At 37.7% G+C, this 27,954-nt stretch overlaps 2 protein-coding genes across 3 annotated transcripts; one reads left to right on the top strand and one right to left on the bottom strand.

Annotated features, from left to right (window-relative positions):
- Positions 1–12: 12 nt before the first annotated feature.
- Positions 13–9,954, bottom strand: LOC121379100. The gene is made up of 3 exons (XM_041507569.1): positions 9,528–9,954; positions 7,995–8,155; positions 13–533 (listed from the first exon to the last, which is right to left on the bottom strand). The coding sequence occupies exons 1-3, from the start codon at positions 9,595–9,597 to the stop codon at positions 285–287; spliced, it is 480 nt and encodes a 159-aa protein (XP_041363503.1). The 5' UTR covers positions 9,598–9,954; the 3' UTR covers positions 13–284.
- A 52-nt stretch (positions 9,955–10,006) lies between these two features.
- LOC121379099 (phenazine biosynthesis-like domain-containing protein 1) lies at positions 10,007–27,152 on the top strand. Of its 2 annotated transcripts, none has more exons than XM_041507568.1 (9): positions 10,007–10,115; positions 20,865–20,964; positions 22,390–22,488; positions 23,466–23,575; positions 24,114–24,143; positions 24,821–24,909; positions 25,314–25,500; positions 26,122–26,184; positions 26,692–27,152. In XM_041507568.1, the coding sequence occupies exons 1-9, from the start codon at positions 10,092–10,094 to the stop codon at positions 26,767–26,769; spliced, it is 780 nt and encodes a 259-aa protein (XP_041363502.1). In that variant the 5' UTR covers positions 10,007–10,091; the 3' UTR covers positions 26,770–27,152. The 2 variants fall into 2 exon arrangements, with proteins under 2 accessions (XP_041363502.1, XP_041363501.1); XM_041507567.1 differs by lacking the exon at positions 10,007–10,115 and adding an exon at positions 19,945–20,112.
- The last annotated feature ends 802 nt before the right edge of the window (positions 27,153–27,954 follow it).

The following is a 27,954-nucleotide window of genomic DNA, read 5'->3' as shown; positions in this document are numbered from 1 at the left end:
AAATAAACATTATTTTAATGTAACGTTTTTATAAGCGAAAATAATCAGAAGAACAGAATGATGGAAAGGGACTGTTTCATATTAATACAGCCATTTTAACAATTAAAATTGCATATTAAAAAAAAATTCTGGTTTTGAAACGAAACTAGATTTGTTTTTCTTCTCCTCTGAGAAACCTGTACATTTATCGTACTCCTTGTCGTAGAATATCTCTATTTTATACAGCAGTGCTGGGAGGATTGACGAAGTCAGCTCCACGTTCACATATCATCTCGTTTGTGCCGCTATGATAGCGGCTGACCCTCCGAGAAGAACGTCACTAATCCACACAACCACAGCGATAGGGTCAGTGTCTTTGCAGACAGACGTAATCTCTTGGCCTCGTTGCCCGTGTTACACCCGGGCTGTCTGCAACAGGAAGTGCATTTTAGCTGCGTAACGCCAAATCCTTCTATTCTGCAACCATAGAAACACTCCTCGGCGCAGCCACGTGCCACACTAATGGTCATCCCCTTCACAGACGTCCTCTCCACCTGCAAAACAACACAAAGTTAAAGGTGTTTTTTTTACGACCCCCCCCCGCAAACACATTCAAAACCATAATAGAATACAGATTCTATACGGCTCGACCTTACCGGTAGTCTGGGTGTTTTGGCTGCCGATTTCTCGCTCGGGCTACCAGATGTCAAAAACCCGGCAGTCCGCTTGGCTACCAGATTTGTTGGGGTTTTTTTTTTACACATACAGTTACTCCGGAATCAACAAGACGCGTAATTCATCGGGGGGGGGGGGGGGGGGGGGGACGGGGGGGGGCGGGGGGGCGTAGCCCAGTGGTAAAGCATTCGCTTGGTGCGCGGTCGGTCTAGGATCGATCCCCGTCATTGGACCCATTGGGCTATTACTCGTTCCAGCCAGTGCTCCACAGCTGGTGTAACAAAGGCTGTGGTATGTACTATCCTGTCTGTGGGATGGTGCATATAAAATATCCCTTGCTGCTAATCAAAAAGTAAAGTAAAGTTTGTTTTATTTAACGACGCCGCTAGAGCACATTGATTTTTTATCTTATCATCGGCTATTGGACGTCAAACATATGGTCATTCTGACACTGTTTTTAGAGGAAACCCGCTGTCGCCACATAGGCTACTCTTTTTACGACAGGCAGCAGGCAAGATAGCACAAACCATGGCCTTTGTTGAACCAGTTATGGATCACTGGTCGGTGCAAGTGGTTTACACCTACCCATTGAGCCTTGCGGAGCACTCACTCAGGGTTTGGAGTCGGTATCTCGATTGAAAATCCCATGCCTCGACTAGGATCCGAACCCAGTACCTACCAGCCTGTAGACCGATGGCCTGCCACGACGCCACCGAGGCCGGTCTAATCAAAAAGAGTACCCCATGAAGTGGCGACAGCGGGTTTCCTCTCAATATCTGTGTGGTCCTTAGTCATATGTCTGACGCCATAAATAACCGTAAATAAAATGTCTTGAGTGCGTCGTTAAATAAAACATTTCCCTTTTCCCTTAATTCATCGGTGTCTGAAATACCACCTTTCATGTAGAATTTACTAAGCTACTAGTGTGTGTGTATGGGGTGAGGGGGTGGATCTGGCATAAAGAGCCTTAAATTTTGCGCTCTAGGTCTGCGTTACTACGGCTCTGATGTCACACAACTACAGTACTTCGAGTTACTTCATAACAAAACCCGCTACATTTTTCCACCATCAGCAAGGGATCTTCTATATGTAATTTCCCACAGACAGGACAGCACCAAGTACCAAGGTATTTGATATTCCAGACGTGGGGCAATGGTTGAGACAGGGGAAAACCCCAATCGGAGAATGGGTCCACTGAGGTTGTTCGATCCTAAGATCCAAACTCCTCAGGTAGGCGCTCTACCGACTCAGCTATATTTACACACACACACACACACACACACACACACACACACACACCACCACCACCACCACCACCACCACTACCAAGAAACGGTCAAATAGTTGGCGAACGTTAGCGCTGCTCTCTGTTGATGAAAGCGAGTACCGGTGTGCGGTCTGCTGACTAAACATTCTGCATTTCGGACAATAAAAGTAAATAACGTTTTCACGGATTCCTGAACTAGAATCAATAGTTAGGCTATTATCTGTAAAATAAACTTATTTCAGAGAAGATGAAAGCAGGGTGATAAATTATGTATGAAATGTATACGGAATAAAAGAAATATGTCCCTAACGTGTATTGATCGTCCATTAGATTCGATTGTTTCCGCACGGTTCCCTATTTATTGGTGTATTCACGCACGCGTAACGAGCACTTTAAATAGACCTCCTTCACATTCCCATTGCGCATGTTCGCGAAGAGTAACGTCCCTTGCCAGATTAGACTGTATCCAGGCTATATACAACTTGGGGCGTGGGGGGGGGGGGGGGGCATGATCGACAGCTGTCATGAGTGTCGTGAGTAGCTTCATAGGAGCTGTGAATCTCTAGCGACTAACGTACACATTTCGCATCAGATGGTAAAATGGCTGCGGAAAACGGTCTACTAAAGTTTACATCAGAATGGTTTAAGACCAAAAGCAGTGAAACATTAACTTAGACGAAGTCTCTGGAGCCGCCTGTCAAGGGTTTTAACAACGCAATATTAAAAGATTCATACAATAAAATTAACGTAAGTGGAATGTGTTTGCTACTTTTAACAATTAGAATTATAGTTAAATAGTCACGCGGATTTCCAGTGATGTTTTAATTCTCCATATGTATTAGTATTTAAAATTTAATCAAATATGCCTCCCCTTCGTCCTAAAAAAAACAACAAAACCCCTACCTCACATAGACCTTTATCACAGCTCCATTTTCCCCTTGTCGTTTCAGTAAATAAGACAGTCGTACAACTACTAATCAATGTTACATGTCTATCCACAAATTATAATTTATTTATTTTATTTTATTTTCACTAGCATTTATATCAGATACATACAACTTCAATTTGAAATAATATCTGATATTAACGAAGTTTTAAAACATATATTTATCTTATTTATTTTATTTATTTATTTAATTATATTTCTTTCTTTCTTTCTTTTATTTACTTTTCACTATCACTTATAGCAGTCACATACAACTTCATTTGAAATATCTGGTATTTATGAAGGTTAAAATTTGTTTCTTTATTTACATGTATTTTTAAATTTATTTATTATTCAATTTATTTTCTTTCTTTTTTTAAATTCTTTCTTTATTAATACTTCATCATTTATATTAGCCATATACAACTTCATATGAAATATCTGGTATTTACGAAAATATTTATTTATTTATTTATTAGGCCCTATTTCTTCTTTTTCATTCACCGTTTTAATTATTTCGGCTTAAATTCAGGCCTGGGCTGTTTACTTTAGTTTCCGTCGTCCGAGGCATGGTACTTCAGTATTCTTTATTATCCAAAGCCATCCTGGCTATAGGCGCGACATAAACATCAATATTATTATCATAGTAACAGTTGTGCATATATACATAGTGTGATATTTAACAATCAAAATTACATGAATAGAGTATATAAAATGTCAATAGGAGGGTAAACATAATATATTAATTTTTAATGAACATTTCCCTTCTTAGAAAAGCCTTGTATAAATATTTTCCAAGATTGTTTAAAGTTTTTATATTTTCCGAGTTCAATAGTTTGATTAACTTAAACACGGAAGGTCTGACGTAGAAGTATTTCTTTATGTAATTTATTCTTAGATCATGGTAAAAAGGACAACTCAGAATAAAATGGAATTCGTCTTCGATTGTTTCATTATCACATAGTGTACATAATCTGTTTTCTCTTGGGGTATTTTGGCGTCTCCCGACTTCAATACAAAGGCAATGGTCAGATAATCGTATTTTGGTAATCAGTTTTCTGTATACAAATTCAAGGCGTTTTTTTAGATAGTTCTTGACATTATGAGTAGGATTTAGATGTTGATATATGCTTCCAACATTCAACGATGTACCTTATGACTGCGCATAATAAACCCTCATGAGTGTATAATAAAGAGACCATCCTGAGTTTGTAGCCATATTATCAAACTGTCGGCTAGTCTAATCTGTTATATATAAAACGTAAATGTTTCTTAGGCTAAATAATCTTGCATCGAATATAAATAGCTGTATATGCAATAAAATTACATTTCTGGCCATCTCAGGTCGGTAGCAACCGAGAAGCCGGTGGGGGGTGGGGAGAGGGGGTAAGGGGTGGGGGTGGGGGTAAGGGGTGGGGTGGGTATGGAACTGTAGTCCCACTTTTATAAACCCGTTTTAAAATATGGCTTTTGCCCCCAACCCCCACAAACTAGACTGTGTCCCTCCACTGCATATGGTGCCCCCTCCTCACCCTAACTCCAAATATCGTGCCAAGGTGTCTAATTCTAATTTCATATGTATCATTTAATTTTATTCCAAATACTGAACAAAATTTTAAGTAACTGGGTGAAAAGAAATCCCGACAAGAATCCTGAATGTATTTATTCGTATAATGCTTTATCAATATTTAAATCATGTTAGATACGATAAATTTCTGCAAAACAAACACCCGCGCACACGAGTACACATTAATATTATTTCAGTCCATATCTGATATTTATTGTGTACGGATCCGAACCGATGGTTTCTCGGGCGTTAAACAAACAAACAAAATGTTTTGGTGCACTGGTACCGGCCTCGGTGGCGTCGTGGTTAGGCCATCGAACATAAGACTGGTAGGCACAGGGTTCGCAGCTCGGTACCGGCTCCCACCCAGAGCGAGTTTTAACGACTCAATGGGTAGGTGAGGTGTAAGGCCACTATACTCTCTTCTCTCTCACTAACCACTAACAATTAACAACTAACATGTTAACTAACATGCCTAGACAGCTGAGGTGTGCCCAGGACAATGTGCTTGAACCTTAATTGGATATAAGCACGAAAATGAGTTGAAATGAAAAATGTAAATTCGGCAACCCAATAGAAAAGACAAGCAAACAAAACAATCACCGAATATGATTGAGAGTTAAAGTTAAAATCTGTTTTGTTTAACGACACTACTAAAGCCACATTGATATATTAATCATCGGTTATGGGATGTCAAACATTTGGTAATTGTGACACGTAGTTATTAGAGGAAACCCGCTATATTTTTCCTAAAGCAGCAAGGGATCTTTTATATGCACTGTCCCAAAGACAGGACAGCACATACCACGGCCTATAACCAGTTGTGGATGACTCAGTGAGCGATTATATACAAACTGCAAATGTTGCATTTGGTGATGCATTGGCGGGTTTGTTGTTGGGGGTTTTTGTTTTTTTTGTTTTTTTTGGGGGGTGGGGGGGTAGGGGGGTTTGTTAAAATTAATTATCTTGCTAGTTTACCTACAGTAGAAACATTTAAAGTTTTACGCATAACATTTTGAAGAAGAAAAAAAAAGCACAAAAAAAACCAAGAACAAAAAGCAAACAAATAAAAGGCGTGAATTTTATGAATGGTCAACATAGTCTCTCTCTCTCTCTCTCTCTCTCTCTCTCTCTCTCTCTCTCTCTCTCTCTCTCTCTCTCTCTCTCTCTCTCGCTCTCTCTCTCCAGAATCGCTCCAGGAACTTTAAAAAAGGAAGAAAAGAAAAAAGAAAAGCCTCGGATCGCCATCCCAACCCTAGAGACTTTAGAAGGTGATCAATACTGAAATGGCCCCGAATCGATAGGTAAGCGTCGTGTTAATGTGTCTGCTTTTGACTGCAAGAATAACATTTCAAACGTCTAATTTCCTTTATTATCAATCATTATACTTTGCCCATTAGTGGCTTGTTTCAAAAGTTTTATAGAAAATTGGAAAGTTTTTCTAACATGAATGAATGAATGTTTAACGACACCCCAGCACGAAAAATACATCGGCTATTGGGTGTCAAACTATGGTAATGCAAATAAATAAAGTGATGATCAACATCAATATAAAAATTCAAGACTTAAACAAAAACAGTGTAAAGAACTGTACAAAAACACAAATATTACAGAATTTTACGGATACTGAATTTTACTCAAAACTTCAATTTTGTGCTGTATTGGCCATTCTCAAAGAGAATGTTACACCCCTGCACCACGGTGATGTTACAGCACACGCAGGGGTTTTTCCAACAAGACAGTGGTCTTATTTGTCTGTCAGTCCATAGGATTTTGTCATGTCTTTGAAACTTTGGTCATGTTAAACTCTGAATGTGCAAAATATTTATGTACAAAGATTTATTTTTTTTAAATTGAAAAAAAAAAGATTTGATTTGATTTGATTTATTTGATTTATTTATTTATTTTTTATTTTTTTTTTTTTTTTTTTTTTTTTTATTTTATTTTATTTTATTTATTGTTTTATATGATTTAACTCTTCAATTTTTTAACTTTTTAATTTCAGCATTTTGTGATTTTCTGTTTCATCTCAGACTACAGCAGTATAATATCTTAACATTCCGTTATCAGGTTCTAGCAATTCATGATTGTAACATTTCCACCTTCCACTCAAAACTCTCTCCAAAGGGACTGTTTTGCATATTTTGCTATTTTGACACTTACCCTGATCCACCCGCGCAGTAGGAATTCTATCAACTTGCGTCGATTACTAAAGTTGATTAGAAATCGATTCCAGCAAGTGGGTTATCATTACCATGACGGGCCATTGCTTGCGGGATTGAACAAATGTTAGATATTGATGTATTAAAAAATATAATATGATCCTAAACACTCTTCTGTTTCATCAAACCAAACCAGACCCACTTCGCGCGTTTGTCAGTCTTTGTTTATTTAAAGAACCAATTGCTTTTTCGTGTAATTGTTGTGAAATCGATCAGCCTACAAATCACACAGATAATGCTTAATCAATATCAATAAAGATTATTTACACAATTGTTATCTGGAAGTCATGCTGGAGTTAAAAAAAAACCCATTAAAATTGAAAAAAAAATCTATATGTTAAGTTATGTGTAGTTTTATCAATACTTTCATTAGAACGGCATTTATCAGAATCACAAATGTGTACAAAACAGCGAGTCGGTTTAATTAAGCTGAACAATGTCATGCTGCCATTTGTCGTTTTACGACTGCGGATTCTTCGCCCACGCGACTCCACCCGCTAGAGGTACTGACGATATAGAGGAATTATAGTATATGCTTAAACTGCTCTTGAGTACGTAAATGTTTAGAAATACAATTTAGGTCTAGACACAAGAAATAAGAATACACGATTTGATTAGATGCACAGAGAATACGGTTAGCCTGGATTTGCGAAGTACGCATGCTCATGTATTGAAAGAATCATATTTGTAATGAATCTCTCTCTCTCTCTCTCTCTCTCTCTCTCTCTCTCTCTCTCTCTCTCTCTCTCTCTCTCTCTCTCTCTCTCTCTCTCTCCTGTCTGTCGGTCTGTCTGTCTCTGATCTCCGTCTCTCTCTCTCTCTTCTATCTCTCTCTCTCCTGTCTGTCTCTGTCTCTGTCTCTGTCTCTCTCTCTCTCTCTCTCTCTCTCTCTCTCTCTCTCTCTCTCTCTCTCTCTCTCTCTCTCTCTATATATATATATATATATATATATATATATATATATATATATATATGTATGTATATATATATATATATATATATAAGCCATAATTAAGATAACTACCATGACTATTAAATATCACCTGACGTAGATTTTTGAGGTCGACTACATTGTACTATTGATTGTCTGATATTAAATCATAGCCTGCTTTATCCACGGAGATCTAAGACACAGTTTAGCAATTTTCTAAATGCATTTAAATAAAATAAATCTCAGGACTCTCAAAAGTGAAATCAGACACTGTATTTAACTGATGCACCATTCATCAGTATAAGTAACAGGTGATTTTCAATACACAATGAAATGCGTAACTACCACGCCATTGAATGTAGCTTACTTTTGAAATAAAAAGCAGTAGTACCATAAACGTTTTTTGTATCAGTATATTATTTATGTACCTTGCAGTATCTGTCCTTGTAGTGACATTTCGCCAGTGGCACGTTGGAGAGGTTGGACTGGCAATCTGTGAACGGGGTCCACAATACTTTAAAACTCTCCGAGCAGTCGTAACAGGACAGGTTTTCGCCGTTAAACGTCTGGGAAATCACCGCATTCTTACCTGCAGAAAATAGCATAGAAATATGTTATATATTTTATATATTTTATCATTGACCAAGTTTTGTAATCATTGTTAAATTGGGACGATGATTGTGAAATATTATTTTTGTTATGTTCGGCTAAGGTTCAAGTACGATATCTTGAAGGTAGTACTAAACCAAATAACACCCGGTTGGGTCAAAGTTCGAGGTTTGACCTAACTTTTGATAGAACAGTTAATACCACAAGTCCTGGCATTGGTGATAAATGTGACAGTGTTTGTTGTGATAAAATGTTGGTTTATCTGGCCAGTAAATTCCTGTAATTTAATTTGAACTAGTATAGTGTAAATGTACTAAAATTAGCATAACAATTTTTGTGCGGAACTAGGGTAGTCATATACGCTACCCGTTATGTCTGAAATGAGCAGCGTAACCTCCAATTTTGTCCGATTTACTTTAAGGATGAGGGGGTGGTAGTACAAATGTATTTATATCCATGGCGTAATAGTCGATTGATACGCTGCATGTAGGAGTTTTAGCCACATATGTTATTATTGTCATCTATGGGATTTGATTTGGTGGTATACACCTCGAACACACAATGTGAAATATTAAGTACATGTATCAGATATGTCCGATTAGCTGCATGCGATATTTTATACGTACTTCTCACAGATAAAGTTGCACGATTTGTAATGAAAGATTGGAAGCCATTGTAAATTAATCAATGATGAAAAAATAAATGAACGAACGAATAAAAATTTACACATGTCAGTTGGAGATTATTCTGGACTAGGGAAGAAAAAAATTGTTTTGTTTAACGACACCACTAGAGCACATTGATTTAATAATCATCGGCTATTGGATGTCAAACATTTGATAATTTTGACATATATAGTCGTAGAGAGGAAACCTGGTACCTTTTTCCATTAGTAGCATCAGTAGCAAGGGATCTTTCATATGAAGGGCGGACGTAGCCCAGCGTGAAAACGCTCGCTTGATGCGCGATCGGTCTAGGATCTATCCCCGTCGGTAGGCCTATTGGGCTATTTCTCGCTCTAGCCAGTTCACTACGACTGCTATATCAAAGGCCGTGGTATGTGCTATCCTGTCTGCGCTCTAGTAGTATCGTTAAACAAAACAAACTTTCACTTTAACTTTTTAAGCTTTTTAATCATAGATGCTTAACTATTTTGGAATTTTATCTTTAATAATAATAATCATGTACAGTTCTTCTATGTTTTAATGATTCTTCGAAACTCTATAATATTAGTATATGGGACCTCTTACAACTTTCATTTAAAAAGTTGTTGTCGACAAAAGTGGCACCTTGGCTGCTCAAACCCGACACCGATGCCTTTGAAATAATTATCTAAATATAATTATCATTACCTTTCGAGATAAAACAGGTAAAAGCAATGACTGCCATAACTGTTGTTCGTTGTGTACGAAAAATCCACATTTTGATTTGTACGATGTATCTTGTATCTTTGTACAATACTAGTTCGTCAGAATCATCCACACATTGAAGCGTTCACTTCAGATAAGCATCGGTACCTTCATAGGGCAATACAACAGATCTAATAATGTTCTCACGCAATTTAAATATACATCCATGCAAGGATCAAGTTACGGTATATATTGTAATCACTTGGACATCCTTAGGCGAGTGCAGTTTCTTCACAAGAAGATCCATCTTTTATCCTCAAGTTTATAGTTTAGTCATTCGTACATCCGAGGGAGAATTTAACGGTACACCTAAGGGAAAGAAAATGTTTCCATTAAACTGTATAGTATTATGTACTTAATTATCCGTTGATCTACTGGAGTTAATTCATACCTGTGACGTCACACTATTGTTCTAGGTGTGTATTCTGGTCACCTGTACATCCTTGGAAGAATAAAACGATATTACAATGACATGTGTATTTGCAATATCCGTACACTCACTCTTGAATGAAACTGAGCTACGTGTTGAAGGTAATATTTGAGTCATACGTACACTAGAAAGAAGGGTATTCACAAACGAACGTTCAATCATTCAAAAAGCACTGAAGAAGAATATAAAAAAGCCACCTTTTTTACTGTATTTCTCTACATCCGATGTTTTGAACAACAATCCATATTTTTTTAACGTGGCAATACATTATGATCTCGGGAACAAACAATGAAGTGTCATTCATATGCATCACCATTGTCGCTAGAAAAAAAATGTACGTCTTCTTCAGAAATACATATCACACAAAGGTGTTCCGTTCGTGGCAGATCAGTAGTGGAGGTTTCTAGTGACGAACCCACGAACTTGAAACAGTTTGTCTTGGCTGTTACGACGAATCCCAGTCGCTTACACCACACGCAATTATTTCTAACAAAGTCCTTCGTAGCTGATCGATGATTCATTTCAGAATTTCAATTCAGTTTAAGACAACGTGTATGGAGATGTTACGTTTTTAGACCGTAACAGTTTGTTGATAATCTATTGGTTCCTTAGATATCCCAGACAACATTACATTATATACAATGTACTAATCTGCATTATTACATTATACATTGTATTCTAATAGCGGTTGGGGTTTTTTAGTTATTTACTTCGTTATATCTATTTTAGTAACTGATCTTTTTCAATATAAATTTCAGTTCCCAAGTTTTTTTTTACTAAGAAATCTGTTCTTTTTACTGAAAAACTCCCCAGCATTAATTTACATACATAATTCACAGTAGTTCAGTATCTAACTTCGATATAAAGCTAAGTGAACTCTGGTGCCAGCAGTTCTGTAACCGGGTGAAGAAATGGTCACATGCTCGCTGAGACCTGTTTGCTAATCATATAAGTCAGCAGCGGTCTTTGTTGGAACTTCCGTTCATCTTTGGAACGTGCCATTCGGTAATGTGTTTGCCATTAATGCAATCACCACACCCCGCCTGCATCCGTTAGCCTATTGCCATGACAATATCAAAAGCTACGACATTGTTATTCCAGCATCTAATTTCCACGTGCTCGATTTATTTATTCCACAAAGTAATCGCTAAGCTGGGAATCTCTTGAATAAAGTCAATCACGTTATAGATTTATCGACTTGCAAGAATTTAATAAGACCTCATGGGACGAAATGGTTCAGCGGTTCTAAATACTGCACAAATTTCCAGTAAAAAATTTTGCAGAGCTATGTTTTAGAATTGTCATATTAACGTTTTTTTTGAGCAGATACTATAAAAGTATGCTAGATGAACTAAGAACCCGTGTACAGTTTATGATGGTACGTAACAAGAGCATAAACGATTTACAATAGCAGGCACAATGTTCAGAACTTTAAATATCCTAAGCATCTGAGAAATGGAGCTGAAGTTTGGTTTCTGTAAAAATTATCTGACATCGTACGATACATACTAGTGAAACATCCCAATAACAACCCGACGTTCTTGAATTGTACAGTGAGTTCTGTTATCTGTTATCTGCACTCATTGGCTGAATCACCGGCCTCAAAATCTGTGTGGTCCTTAACCATATGTCTGACGCCATATAACCGTAAATAAAATGTGTTGAGTGCGTCGTTAAATAAAACATTTCTTTCTTTCTTTCTTTCACTGGCTGAATCTTGACATAAAGGAATCCACTAAGCTATCTTTAAAATGTGTATAATTATGTATCCATTGGCTTAATGTTGGTTAAATGAGAACGACAAAATTATTTTAGTTTTCAGAAATCATGTATGTACACAATAAAACTAAATAAATTACATAGTCATCATATGATCACAAAAATCACTAAAATATTTACATGATTTCTGTGTGAACGCAAGATGTGTACAAAGTAACAAATAGTAAAATCCGCATGTTATCAAGTGTTTTGTTTAAAATAAATAAATTCACAATTTAATAGTAACACGACCTCTCTCTCTCTCTCTCTCTCTCTCTCTCTCTCTCTCTCTCTCTCTCTTTATGAACCATACCGTTAGGGGCGGGACATAGCTCAGTAGTAGAACGCATGCTTGATGCGCGGTCGATTTAGAACTGATCCCCGTCTGTGGGTCCATTGGGTTATTTTTCGTTCCAGTCAGTGCACCACGACTGGTATATCAAATCCCGTGGTATGTGCTATCCTGTCTGTGGATGGTGCATATAAAAGATCTCTTGCTACTAACAGAAAAATGTAGTGGATTTTCTATGATGACTACGAATTAGAATTATCAAATATTTAACATCCAATAGCCGATGATTAATTAATCAATGTGCTCTAGTTGCGTCGTTAAACAAAACAAATTTTAACTCATACCTTTAGTTCTGAAGTTCACAGTATTCACAAAAACATATCTAAATGTTAGCTATGATATTATTCATCAATTAATTACTATCAGCACCACCACCGTTATCATCATCATCGTCATCATCATCATCATCATCATCATCGTCATCACAAAAGAAGGTACTTTAAAGTAATCCGTTGTAACCTCTCTGTAATGTTTATTGTTTTAATTAGACGAATAACCCCGCTGATTGTGTAGAATTTTATTATGATTTAGTATAGTATGATATTATGAGTGATGCGTTTTGTGTTTGCTGTTGAATCATTAGCTAAATCAGTACACCAATATTAATTGTAACTGAACTACACACGTATGCTGGTCAGGTTGCTATGGTGATCGAGTTCCTAGATTTGTCTTAGAACTTGTAGTCGAAGTGGTTTGCTTCTGTTCTTATTGGATAGAGTATTCTTACTGATGGGACGATTGTGTATTCTATTATCAGAGTTGAAGTACAATAATACGCTAGCTTCAGATGATTACGGACTACATGTTATGTCATCAATAATAATAAAATGTTTAGTTGAAGAATTTTTGCATTTATGACGTTTGATTTATTTGTTATTCTGATATCTGAAATCTGTGTTTTGTTTTCTTTGTAAACATATCGCTCTTTCGTTCGTTTGTTCGTTCGTTCGTTTGTTCGTTCGTTCAGTCATTCATTCATTTGTTTAAATGATAATCAGTATGTAGTAAAAAAAATTATGTGTCTAATTTGCCTATTTAGATTAGATGACAATGTATTTCACGTTATCATTGTTCAATTAGGGCCTCCATATTTAACTCGAGTAGTCAAGGGTCAAACTCGACCTGGACTCGAGTACCCTACACATGCTCATGATGATAAGGAGACTAAGGAACAAAATGAAATGGCTTTGTGCATCTTAATTCTAGCGCTGAACATGGATGCCAAATCATGCCACTGCAGGCGTGGATCCAGTATTCTTTAATAGAGGTGGTATAAAACTCGGGTTTATTTTATATTATTATTATTTATTATTTTAATGGAATGAGAGTACATGTATTTTCCTTGCACAGGGTCCTCGAGTCCTGTGAACAGACACGGGTCTTGTTAGATTCGGCCCGCGCTCGAGTACTCAAGTACTACTCGTGGAGACCCTTTCTACATGTCACACTTGAATATGCAATTAAATCAACATCATTGTAACATCATTTAATTTTTTACATTTAGAAGAGTAGTGATTCCCACTCCCATTCTTCTACTAATGCCTTTTTTCCCCACAAATGACTCTTCCTTTCGTGCTTTGGTGCCCCCCCCCCCCGTACTCTCATGCTCTCGTGCCCCCCCCTCGTAGCCTCATGCCTCCCCCCTCGCTACCTCATGCCTCCCTCCTCGCTACGTCACCTCCCTACGTCATCTAGTTTTCATCAGAACAAAATAGTAGCCCACCAGCTGAGTTCCCGAATCTCCTCCCAAGAAAAATCATGCACCCGCCCATGCGAGAAGAAGGCATGCGTTTATGAAACTGTAATTACGATTGTATTTTGCTTTACTAAACGATAATTTGCAATGGGAAGGTGAAATTTCCGCTTTCAGAATAGTCACATACTACTGACAACAATAATCACAGTCATAGAAACGCACGGTTCTGAACTATACGAGTATAACAGTTTTGTTATATCGGCAAACTCCTACTTAGGATATTAATTCCTGCAAGATAAAGTCGCCTTTGTTCATACAGCTTAGCTCAGTAACTGGTTTAACGTGCCCATATACCACTAGGGTTTCGAACACGCCTATCCCGAGTCCGGCCTCCGATAGGATCGGGGGTCTGACTCGGGACAGGGATAACCTAACAAATAGGGTAAATTTAGAAATTTTGAATATTAACGCCAAAAGTATAAAAAAAAGGAGAAAAGTTTTGGCTGCGCCCTTAAAGAAAAATATTAACATTCCTTTTGTTCATACAAAATGACCGTTCAAAAATGCGCCAAATTTCCTTCATCTAAAATGCGCACTCATTCCCTTTGGCATTTTTTTTTGGGCCATCATCCAAATTCCAAAGCACCACCATACCCTCCGCCTGCTACCGATCAACCTTGCGCAGGCGGTCCTTCCTCCTACCTCCTCCACCTTTCCTTTCCGAGGACGGCACCCGTGCCCATGATAGGCGTGTGCTACAACAGCTTGCTCTGAATGTACACGTTAAACCTTGTCCTGTTCCTGTTTCTGTACAAAACGTGGTCATGTTTGACTGATCTGCTTTCAACAAATATTGCATTCATTATGAGCTCCTCGATCATCTTTGTTATGTGCCCAGGCTATTATTGCTGAAGAAATCATAAATAATAAATCACTTTATGTGTAGATAGATTTATTAACTACCTGATGGAACTAATGAACCGGGTTTGTATAGCTGTTTAAGCCACCTCAAGGGATCTGGTGCACTATTAAGAGAGTTTGTTTCTTTGTATATTTTGTTTTCTTTAACGACACCACTAGAGCACATTGATTTATTATTCATCGGCTATTGGATGTCAAACATTTGGTAACTTTGACATATAGTCGTAGAAAGGAAACCCGTTATATTTTTCCATTAGTAGCATGGGATCCTTTATATGCACCATCCCACTGGCATAGGAAGCGAGAAGGGGGGCAGGGGGGAGGTGGTTCATGTGCGGGAGCAGCGATGTTTTTAAAAATATATTTATACATGTATTCATATATATATATGTGTGTGTGTGTGTGTGTGTGTGTGTGTGTGTGTGCCCCACGTTTTTTGCACCTTCCTACGCCCGTGTTCAGATGATCACCAGTCGTGGTGCACTGGCTGGAACGAGAAATAGCCCAATGGGTCCACCGGCGGGGATCGATTCCAGACCGACCGCGCATCAAGCGAACGCTTTACCACTGAGCTACATCCTTCCCCTACTGAGAGAGCGTCTTGCAAATATATATTGTAACCGACACACCAAAACACAGTGGTTTTTACAAACTATATATAAAATGCATGGGCGTAAATGTGTGTTTATTGGCATCAGTGGTGTAGTGGTTAAGCTATCGGACTTAAGACTGATTGGTACTGGGTTCGTATTCCGGTACCGGCTCCTACCCAGAGCGGGTGTAATGACTTAGTAGGTAGGATGTAAGGCCACTACACCAACTTATCTCTCAACCGTAATTGGATATAAAGACGACAATAAGTTGAAATGAATGAATGAATGAATGTAAGTGTGAAGCTTGATATCACTTGTACAGACCTCGTCGTGAAAAAAGGTAGTGATTAATTTCTCCAGTAACTTGGCTTATGAGGAGCCACTGAAGATATCATAATGTGCATTGATGTTTAATCATTTGTAGTACTGTTATGTTTTAATTCACATGCTATGGGGAGCTACATGGGGAGCCACTTCAGATATCATAATGTGCATTGATATTTAATCATTTGTAGTACTGTTATGTTTTAATTCACATGCTAAGGGGAGCTACACGGGGAGCCACTTCAGATATCATAATGTGCATTGATATTTAATGATTTGTAGTACTGTTATGTTTTAATTCACATGCTATGGGGAGCTACATGGGGAGCCACTTCAGATATCATAATGTGCATTGATATTTAATCATTTGTAGTACTGTTATGTTTTAATTCACATGCTGTGGGGAGCTACATGGGGAGCTACTTCAGATATCATAATGTGCATTGATATTTAATGATTTGTAGTACTGTTATGTTTTAATTCACATGCTGTGGGGAGCTACATGGGGAGCCACTTCAGATATCATAATGTGCATTGATATTTAATGATTTGTAGTACTGTTATGTTTTAATTCACATGCTAAGGGGAGCTACATGGGGAGCCACTTCAGATATCATAATGTGCATTGATATTTAATGATTTGTAGTACTGTTATGTTTTAATTCACATGCTAAGGGGAGCTACATGGGGAGCCACTTCAGATATCATTATGTGCATTGATATTTAATGATTTGTAGTACTGTTATGTTTTAATTCACATGCTAAGGGGAGCTACATGGGGAGCCACTTCAGATATCATAATGTGCATTGATATTTAATTATTTGTAGTACTGTTATGTTTTAATTCACATGCTAAGGGGAGCTACATGTTACTCTCCTTAAACTATAGTTTAAAGTTTGTTTTGTTTAACGACACCACTAGAGCACATTGATTAATTAATCATCAGCTATTGGATGTCAAACATTTGGTAATTCAGAGGAAACCCGCTACATTGTTCCTAATGCAGCAAGGGATCTTTTATATGCACTTTCCCACAGGCAGAAAAACACATACCACGGCCTTTGACCAGTTGTGGTGCACTAGTTGGAACGAGAAAAACCACAGTCAGCTGAATGGATCCACCGAGGTGGGTCGATCCTGCGACGCAAGCACCTCAAGCGAGCACTCAGCCGACTGAGCTAAATCCGGCCCCTCTCCTTTAACTAGCGAGTGATAGCTCAGAAAAAATAAATAGAACCAAGTTCATACATTGTTTCAAATCTAAATTTTCGAAGAATGAATGAATGAATGTTTAACGACACCCCAGCACGAATAATACATCGGCTATTGAGTGTCAAACTATGGTAATGCAAACAAATAAAGTGATGATCAACATCAATATAAAAATTCAAGATTCAAATAAAAACAGTGTAAAAGAACTGCAAAAATACAAATATCACAGATAGATACTGATTTTTACTCAAAATTTCAATTTTATCTCGAAGAAAACAAAGGGATTTGTGCTGTATTGGCCATTCTCAAAGATAATGTTACACCCCTGCACCACGGTGAGGTTACAGCATGCGCAGGGGAAATTTTCGAAGAAATGAAGAACTATTTCTCGCAATTATATATTCATAACAGAAAAAAACACATTGGCAATTTCGCGTGATATAACAAACTGTTTTCATTTTAGTGTTCCGATCCAGCTGCAAATTATTGTTATAGGGGATTTTTTTCTGGTTTTTTTTTTTTCTTTTTTTTTAAATTTCATGACAAACTAACTGGAAATGAATCCTCAGCATCAGCCTTGTTTAATGAGCGTGTATTGTTTGACACAGGGATACTATGGCACATACTAAGAGAAGAAAACTATTACTTCGACACACGCTATTTTTATTACCCATTAAACAATGAAATGATTTATTTGCCACTTCCAATAATAAGGACAGCACTACCGTGGCCTTACACATACTGTACCATTGTCATACAGCAATTCAGAAACCAGTCACCATTCATACAATAATGGTCATGCAGGGAGGTTAGAGGTCACAAAGAGTTTCAGGGCTCACTTTCACTAAACATCGTAAGCCTAGTTTTTGCACGTAAACGTAAATCTACAACTAAAACACAATTTGTATTACTATTCTAGTACAACAAATATATATGTAGTTAGAACTACACATATTTCATTTCATTTCGTCCTTAAAATGCTCCATTTTCCTTAATGACGTAATTTTCTTCATGAAATAGATGCCAAACACTTGTAAATGTATGCCCGGTATAACTGCTAGTCGCAGACGTAAACTTACGATCTTTTGTCAGGGGCGTAGTGTGATCTGGACTGGGGGGGGGGGGGTCAAATATGAACTTAGTGGACCCTTTTTCTATTTTGTCTTTGCACCATCAGAAACTCCATATGTATAAACCTGTATGTTTTAGTTCTGAAAGCGGACCGAACCCCCAGCCCCCCCCCCCCCCCCAGCCTACGCCCCAGTTTGTGAAATGGCCTCCAAATCTATACATGTTGCTATTCTCCAACAAAAGGTACATTTGTATCGGACTTAGAAGAAATGCCAGTTTACTTTTAACATAAAACAATTTATAATCTCCTTGTCTGTGCCTCGGTTAGCTACATTTTGTTTTTAAAAAACGTTTCTGAAACCTTTGTCTGAATAATGTTGATCTGTATACCAGTAGATGATAATATGGAGTGTAAAAACAAATAGAAAATAAAATAAATAATGGCCATACAAAAATAACATATGCTATCATTAATTAAGTGGTCATACTGTAAACAGACACACAGTAACCAGACATATGGTAACCAGTTATACAGTAACCAGACACACATTAACCAGACATATGGTAACCAGTTATACAGTAACCAGACACACAGTAACCAGGCACACAGTAACCAGGCACACAGTAACCAGGAACACAGTAACCAGTCACACAGTAACCAGACACACAGTAATCAGTCACACAGTAACCAGGCACACAGTAACCAGACACACAGTAACCAGTCACAAAGTAACCAAACACACGGTAACCAGTCACACGGTAACCAGTCACACGGTAACCAGTCACACAGTAACCAGTCACACAGTAACCAACCATACAGTAACCAGTCATACAGTAACCAGTGACACAGTAACCAGTCATACAGTAACCAGTGACACAGTAACCAACCATACAGTAACCAACCATACAGTAACCAGTGATACAGTAACCAGTGATACAGTAACCAACCATACAGTAACCAGTCATACAGTAACCAGTCACACAGTAACCAATCACACAATAACCAGTCACACAGTAACCAATCACACAGTAACCAGTCATACAGTAACCAGTCATACAGTAACCAGTCAATAACCAGTCATACAGTAACCAGTTATACAGTAATCAGTCATACAGTAACCAGTCAGTAACCAGTCATACAGTAACCAGTCATACAGTAACCAGTCATACAGTAATCAGTCATACAGTAACCAACCATACAGTAATCAGCCATATAGAAATGGTTGGAACAGGATATATGCCAATTGGAGGATCGATCCAACAACCTACTGCGGACCACTGAGCTACATCCTACACCCAAATGCCTATCATTTATAAATACAGATCAGTCATAGATATGCATCTGAACCTTATTTTTAAGTAACACAACCATCTATGTTTATAGTCATGAATACACGTATTAGAACTATTCAGAGGCATAAATACGTAACAGAGCAATACATAATTATTAGTAGGTATCAAAGGAATAAATACGTAACAGAACCATATACCGTATACACGTATCAAAGGCATATAGATACATAACAGAGCCATACATACATCTCAGAGGCATAAATACGTAACAACCATGTACACTTTAAAGTTTAAAGTTTGTTTTGTTTAACAACACCACTAGAACACACTGGTTTATTAATCATCGGCTATTGGATGTCAAACATTTGTTGGGTTTTTTGTACATATAGTCTTAGAGAGGACACCCGTTACATTTTTCCATTAGTAGCAAGGGATGTTTTATATGTAACATCCCAGACAGAATAGTACATACCACGGCCTGTCGTGGTGCACTGTCTAGAACGAGAAATAGCCTAACGGGCCCACCGACGGGGATCTATCCTAAACCGACCGCGCACCAGACGAGCGTTTTACCACTGAGATACGTTTCACCCTTGTGCACTTATCAGAGCCATAGATGTACGTAACAGAGGCATACATACGTATCAAGAGGCTCAGATACAGTGACCTTGTCTCGAATACAATTACACTGACCTACATAACTTTATTGTACATATACACAACACAGCTGTTCTAGTGTTACTGAAGATACATAGGGAAGAAAGTCACTGTTGTCGCTATGTCACGTGTCATTAACCTGCCTATTTACACCGTGGACGCCTTCACCGACGTCGTGTTCAAAGGCAACCCAGCGGCTGTCTGTCCGCTGTCAGACGACGTAAGTTTATTTGTTATTAAAATTTACTTTATCAATGTGGAGAAAGAGCATCCATGTGTATGGTAAAGGGAGACAACCATAGTTGAGAGATCTAAAACTCCACGAGTTGTGTACCATTTTATTGTACTGAGTGCTTAAAGGGACATACCCTAGTTTCAACCCGTGAAAATTAACACTAAGCTTAGTTAATTTACAAACCTGAAACACATTTGGATAAAGTTACAATTGAGTGAAACATGAGTCTGTGACTTTGAAATGGTGAAATACCCTCTAAAAACAGACTAAAACTCGACTCCATAACTGTTTCTTCTCAGACGCACGTGCGTTTTTAAAAATATGAGAAATGCATTTTGTGACATTAAAACCACCAGGATGACCAAAACACTTCGAATGTACGGAAATTGATAATCTAAACCATAAAATCTCTGTAAAGTATGATTTCAGTTATCAAAAACGGCTGTAATAGTCAAAAATATACCTTAGTGTTTAAAAACTAGGGTATGTCCCTTTAATTTGAATGCGCACACACGTACGCACGCATGAGAACCGCCTCCAACTCTGAAGATAATACATTGTTGTCCCCACTCCTGTGTTAGAAGGAAAAATAATAATACATCACTGGTCCTTCCAATCACTGGCATCTCCCGACGCTTATGCATGTTGTTATTATATGTCATTATACTAAAAAAAAGAAAGAAAAAAAGACTAACACGAATATTAAACAGTTTAATATTATTCTTTCTTTTAAACAGACATTGTGTGATGAAGTTCTTCAGAAGATTGCTGCGGAAATGAACCTGTCGGAAACGGCCTTCATTAGACTTCTCGACCAGGGCGACACATTCGAGAAAAGTTAGCACATAATTAGTTTTAATAACTGTCAAATTGATAATCGTGGGATATAAAGTATTTGAATTTATCTGTTAAACGTATACGAAACTTATTCCTGTCTTGTCAGAATTTCGAATGGAGTTTAATGTCTTAAAAGGTGTTGGTGCTGGTATCCCTTATAAGGCACCACGCATTAATGTTAACATTGTTACATTAACTAATAGTATCCAGGCCCGTAGGAACCGGGCGGCCGGGGTGCTACACACAAACACGCGCGCGCGCGCACGCACGCAAGCACACATGCATGCACACACACACATGCACACACACACACATGCACACACACATGCGCGCACACACACACACACGTACACACACATGCACACACATGCGCGCACACACACGTACACACACATGCACACACACACGCACACACACACATATACGCATACACACATACACACATGCACACACAGAGACACCCACGTGCACACATACACACACCACTCGAAGACGCAAATGCACTTGTTTCTACTCTATATAAATATAAGTAAAAATATGGCTTGTGAAAGGATTAGATACCCCCTCACCCTCTCACCTCACTGTTCCCACGGAGCCCTTTAGTATTATGTAGTAACAGGAACCATTTGTATGTGAATCAGTAAGCTGTGTCAAAACCAAATTCGCATGGAACTGATATATGTACATATACCAATATCCTTGGCGATTTTTCAAAATATCTTAGCTGTATGATCTTCTATACATGTATAGACTTTTCTCTGCCGTAAACCAACGAAAACGTGTTGTACGGTCCACTATTGAAGTTTCGTATGTTTTATTTAAGGTTTGGATTTTTGTTTGGCGTTTTTGAGGTGGGGGCGTGGGGGGTCGGGTGTGTGATTGTGTGTGTGTGTGTGGGGGGGGGGGGGGTTGTTTATTCCGAATGAAACTGTGCCTTTATTTTATTTAAATACCGAGACCTCGGATTCTCTTTAGGAGATTTTCGCGAAGTGTGTTACATTCATATGACTGATATGTCTGCTATATGTACAGTTAATGCATTCGAACTGAGGTGGTTACTGAAGTATGTTACATTCATATGACATGCCTGCTACATGTACAGTTAATGCATTCGAATTGAGGTGGTTACTGAAGTATGTGACATTCATATGACATGTCTTCTACGGCTGATACGTTCGAATTGAGGTGGTTACTGAAGTATGTGACATTCATATGACATGTCTTCTACAGCTAATACGTTCGAATTGAGGTGGTTACTGAATTATGTGACATTCATATGACACGTCTTCTACGGTTGATACGTTCTAATTGAGGTGGTTACAGAAGTATGTGACCTTCATATGACATGTCTTCTACGACTGATACGTTCGAATTGATGTGGGTACTGAAGTTTGAAGTATATTACATATATTATGTCTGTTACAGGTGCTACTTTCGGATTGAGATGGTTTACCCCGGCTACTGAAGTGAAACTGTGTGGACATGCTACGTTAGCTTCGGCCGCCATTCTTTTTAACAAACTAGGTACGTACTTATGTAAGTGTAATGCAATAGATAAGTTTTTAAAAACCCAAATAAATATATACAAGACATTTTTAAAATCGTGATAGTGTTGTATATTTGCGATATTTCTAGAACTTTTAGTCACTGCAAGGTATTACGATGCACTTGATTGTTATATGAATATTAAAGGGACATACCCTAGTTTTTAAACACTAAGACATATTTTTCACTATTAGAGCCGTTTTTTGATAACTGAAATCATACTTTACTTAGATTTTATGGTTTAGATTATCAGTTTCCGTACATTCGAAGTGTTTGTGGTCTTCCTGGTGTTTTTAATGTCACAAAATGCATTTATCATATTTTTAAAAACGCACGTGCGTCTGAGAAGTAACAGTTATGGAGTCGAGTTGTAGTCTTATTTTTAGAAGGTATTTCACCATGTCAAAGTCACAGACTCGTGTTTCACTCAGTTGTAACTTTATCCAAATGTGTTACAGGTTTGTATATTAAATAAACCTAATGTTAATTTTCACGGGTTGAAACTAGGGTATATTCCTTTAATGTCTCAACGGTCTTGTTATAAACTGGTTTAAAACTCCCCCATGTAGTATTTCTTATATTTATATGTCATAACAGGTATTGCTTTGTGTGGGGATTTTGTTTGTCTGTTTCATTAATAAATCAATGTGCTCTAGTGGTGTCGGTAAACAAAACATTTGGGGGGTTTTCTCTTATTTTATTTTATTTTTTGTTGTTTTGTTGTTTTTTCTTTGTTATTTTTTATGTTTTTATTTTGTTTGGGTTTTTGGGGGGGGGTTGGAGGGGGGGATTGGTGGGGTGGGGTTTCTGTTTGTTTGTTTGTTTGCCTGTTGTTATTTTGGGTTTTGTTTTTGTGGGTGGTAGTGTTGGGGTCTTTTGTTTGTTTTGTTTTGTTCACGTTGCAGTAGCGAGTATAGATAACGACATAATTTTAAATTATGTACAATTACATGTAGGTAATCAGTCGGATAAAATCGTCTTCAAAACTCTGAGTGGAGACCTTATTGTTGGAAGGGATGGAGACTGGGTGGTCATGGACTTCCCTCTTGGAAGAACAGTCAGCCATGTATGTTTACTTTCGTGCCGTAGTTATATTCTTTATGCTATTTCATTAACATGATCATTGAATATATAGTATGAAACAGAAGCCAAGCTATACTCGTATATATGTTTGTGTTAAACAAACAATTGTAACAATTCATTTGAATTACATGGTGCTACACCCTGCGTCAGTGGATCAGTGTGAAAGAGTTTCTAAAACTAATATTTTATTTGACATATATTTACAGATTGTGTGAAAATAAAATGTGTTTTTCATAATATTCTGCTTGTTTGTCAAATGTTATAAAATGTATATAGGCGTATGGGTGGCACTTTATTGAGGAGAAGAAACGCTTTCAGGTGTCCTGATTTGGTTGGTTGTTTCACTAATTATTAAATTTAGTTAGTTAATTTTTGTCATTGTGTGAACATATGACACACTCTTTTAATTAGTACATGTATATGGATATCAACTACAGTTTTGCGTTAAGATTATTTACATGCAGTTTTCAATAGTTCTATCCACAGTGTGTTTGTTGTAATTCTGGGTTTTGTTTTTACAGAGTAAGGACAAGTATGGCGCTTTGATCAAGGTAAACATCTACAAGACAATTTAAAATGTTGATCCAAAGACAATACGTGTACATTTTCTAGGACTGTCAGAAAGTTTTTAATTGTTGCAAAATTCTGATAAATTGTTGATATTACTCTAGATATCTATTAACTGTGCTCATAGTGGGTGTCTCTGGTGAGGCACGATATGCTTACCCTGCATGAACACCTGATGTCATCACTGTTTGGACAGTGATTCATGAGTGCATGTCAGTCTCCCTGTGAAATGGCAGTCGTCTTAATGACGAAAGATCTGACAATGGGAGCAAGATATTGTCAAAATATCTTTTTGATTTTGCGTGTCCAGAGATACGATTTTAAAAACGTTATGGGTTTTGTCGTTCAGATTTGTGTTAGAAAGAATAATTAGGTCAAACGCTCCTTAGAGATATATATTCTCAAACTGGACAATGTTTTTAGATGGTGTGAGGAGTGTGCTTCAGCGTAAAACGGATACTACTACTACTTTTACTACTGCTACTGTTGCTGCTGCTTCTGCTGCTGCTGCTGCTGCTGCTGCTGTTGCAGCTGCGACTACGGCTTCGGCTGTGGCTTCTGCTGCTACTATTTATTTGTTATACCAGTACTGTATAACTTCGAATGACAATCCATTCGTACATTTGCATACGACAGAATCCAAACTACGTTTCTTTGACAGAGTCTTGGAGATATTCCTGGAGTTGAAGACCTGGTGTACTGTAAATCGCTGAGATATTTGTTAATAAGACTCAAAGATGGCTGGTCAAGGTAATGCAATACTCGTTAACTAAGATCCCAGTTTACTATCAGTAATAAACTACTAGCACACTAGCTTCAATAACAAAATTAATAAAGAATATAAATCAAGTCGAATATGATGATTACAAAATTTAAAACCGAATTTACCTTTCAACCATTGTAAAATGTATAGATGAATGCATTTTCTTTCTTTCTTTCACTATCATTGTCATCATCGTCATTATCATCAGGATCGTCATAGTCATTATCATAATATTCATTAATATGTTGTTATTGTCGCTCTTATTCGTGTAATCAATGACATCATCCTGATATTTCTACTCATCCTTTTGATCGTCATTCTTGTAATTGTCATCATCATCATCATCATTATCATCATAAAAGTGCATAGTAAAGGTATTTAATTGTTTTAGATGTCAGTTTGAAGACTGGACACCGGACATTAATCAGATGCAGCCATCGACCGATGACCTGTTTGTGTTAATTGTAACCACTCGGGCTCTGCTGGTCAGGGTTTCCAGGACAATAAAGGGAAAGAGTATGACTTTGTTTCCAGGGTGTTTGGTCCATGGGCAGGTATTCCTGAAGACCCCGTTACGGGTAAGCCATCAGTATAGGATATATAGAATGGCTACAACGTTGATGATGAATTTCATTCTAAATTTTCTGGATTCAAAGTCTGGACACGTTTCCTTGTATTCTGCTTTAAGTATTTGAAATATTTGATATAAAAGTCTCTTGGATTCGATATGTATTTTTGAGCCGGAGTTGGGATCCCCAGAAAATGATTCAGGATCAACTACTACTCCGATTGTTAACGATATGTTTAAGTCATGACTTTCCAAGATACTATTATTTCGAGAGGAAGGATGTATACAAAATGCAGAAATCTCTCTGAAGTAATATCCAATTTAAAATGACTTGGGGGTGTTTTGGAGATATCAAATGAATGAGTGAATGAATGTTTAACAACACCCCAGCAATACATCGGCTATTGGGTGTCTAACTATGGTCTTTGGACATACCAAAGACAATATTTAAGCGTCTCTCAAACCACGTTGATGTGTGTTTGTGTTAAAAGTAGTTTATGACTGTTCTCATCTTATATTTCTTTTACCTAAGATTTTATTTATATTCATAGAGCGTACATTATATTTTGTTAAAGTTATTTTTGTTGCTACATGTGAATGTTTTCATGAAGTTTGCTCGTCTACTTCCTAGGCTCAGCTCAAACAGTTCTGGCTGACTACTGGTCTAAGGAGTGTGGCAAAACCGAATTTTTCAGTTAGTGCATAATATTATTCTACCTGATTCTGTTATATTGGTAGTTTTAGAGTCTAAGTTACAAATTGATGTAATTGTTCGGGCTGGGAGTCGACGTTTTGAAGTCTAGTGAATGCTGGCTTTATAATTCTAGAGCCAGTTCCTAATAGATGTGAGTGCACAGCTTAACATGGGGTGGGAGGGGAGTGTAGGCCACTGCACAACGTCTCTCGCACTAACCATTAATCACCTGCCTCTTATTTGGACAGTCGGGGTGTATATCTACGCTAGAATACTTGAATCTTAAACTGGCATGAAAATTAATTGAAATCAATACAGTTGTAAGGTGTATACACTTATATTTAGATTTCTTGTGTTTTAATGAAATATAATGTCACTGTTTCTAACTAAATATTATGTAAATTATGCATTATATAAATGACTATTGAACAATAGATTACACACAGATAGTGACTAGTGTTAAATATATTTATGATCTCTAATGTGCTGCCATGTTTTGAATTGTAGCTCGCCAGTGTTCAAGACGTGCTGGAGAAATCGGTATTCGCCTCAAGGGAGATCGCGTGGAAATCCGCGGTAAAATAGTCACAGTGCTGGACGGGTCCTTGTGTCTTTCATTGGCTGATTGATACACCATCCACCAATCAAACGCATCAACGTTCAAAGTGCACTTCATTTTATTTCAACTTATTTTCGTGCTTATATCCAATTAAGGTTCAAGCACGCTGTCCTGGGCACACACACCTCAGCTATCTGGGCCGTCTGTCCAGAACAGTGGGTTAGTTGTTAGTTGGTTAGTGATTAGTGAGAGAGAAGAGGGTGTAGTGGCCTTACACCTACCTACCCAGTGAGCCCTAAAGAACTCGCTCTGGGTTGGAGCCGGTACCGAGCTGCGAACAAGTTAAATTAATTTGCTTGTACAGTCACATAATTTTTTTTTTTTAATTGAATAAATGTAAAAGCGGTCATTTCATTTTTGTTCTGATTTCTTGGTATATGTAAGTTGGTGTAGGGAGTGGGCTGGAGAAAAATAGTAAAGTTTGATTTGGTTAACGACACCACTGGAGCACATTGATTAATTAATCATCAGCCATTGGATGTCAAACATTTGGTAATGCTGACAACTAGTCATCAGAGGAAACCCGCTACATTTCTCCTAATGCTGCAAGGGATCTGTTATATGCACTTTCTCACAGACAGGCAAGCACATACCACGGCCTTTGTCCAGTTGTGGTGCACTGGTCGGAACGAGAAAAAAACACCCCAATCAGTTGAATTGGTCTACTGAGTTGGTTCGATCCTGCGACGTAAGCACTTCAAGTGAACACGCAACCGATTGAGCTAAATCCCGCCATGAGAAGAAAGAAGGAAATGTTTTATTTAACGACGCACTCAACACGTTTTATTTACGGTTCTGTGGCGTCAGACATATGGTTAAGGACCATACAGATATTGAGAGAGGAAACCCGCTGTCGCCACTTCACTAAAAAAGAAACAAAATCGTCAAAACCACGTAATAACATATTTAGTATAATCTTTATCAATAATATGTAACAATCGATGACGGAAGGAAGGAAGGAAATGTTTTATTTAACGACGCTCTCAACACATTTTATTTACGGTTATATGGCGTCAGGCATATGGTTAAGGACCACACATATATTGAAGGAGGAAACCCGCTGTCGCCACTTCATGGGCTACTCTTTTCGATTAGCAGCAAGGGATCTTTTATATGCACCACCCCACAGATAGGGTAGTACATACCACGGC

The sequence above is a fragment of the Gigantopelta aegis genome, chromosome 8 (genome assembly GCF_016097555.1).
Source record: "Gigantopelta aegis isolate Gae_Host chromosome 8, Gae_host_genome, whole genome shotgun sequence".
NCBI lineage: Eukaryota > Metazoa > Mollusca > Gastropoda > Neomphalida > Peltospiridae > Gigantopelta > Gigantopelta aegis.
Note: the sequence above shows the minus strand (reverse complement) of the source record. Positions and strands in the feature narration are given on the sequence as shown.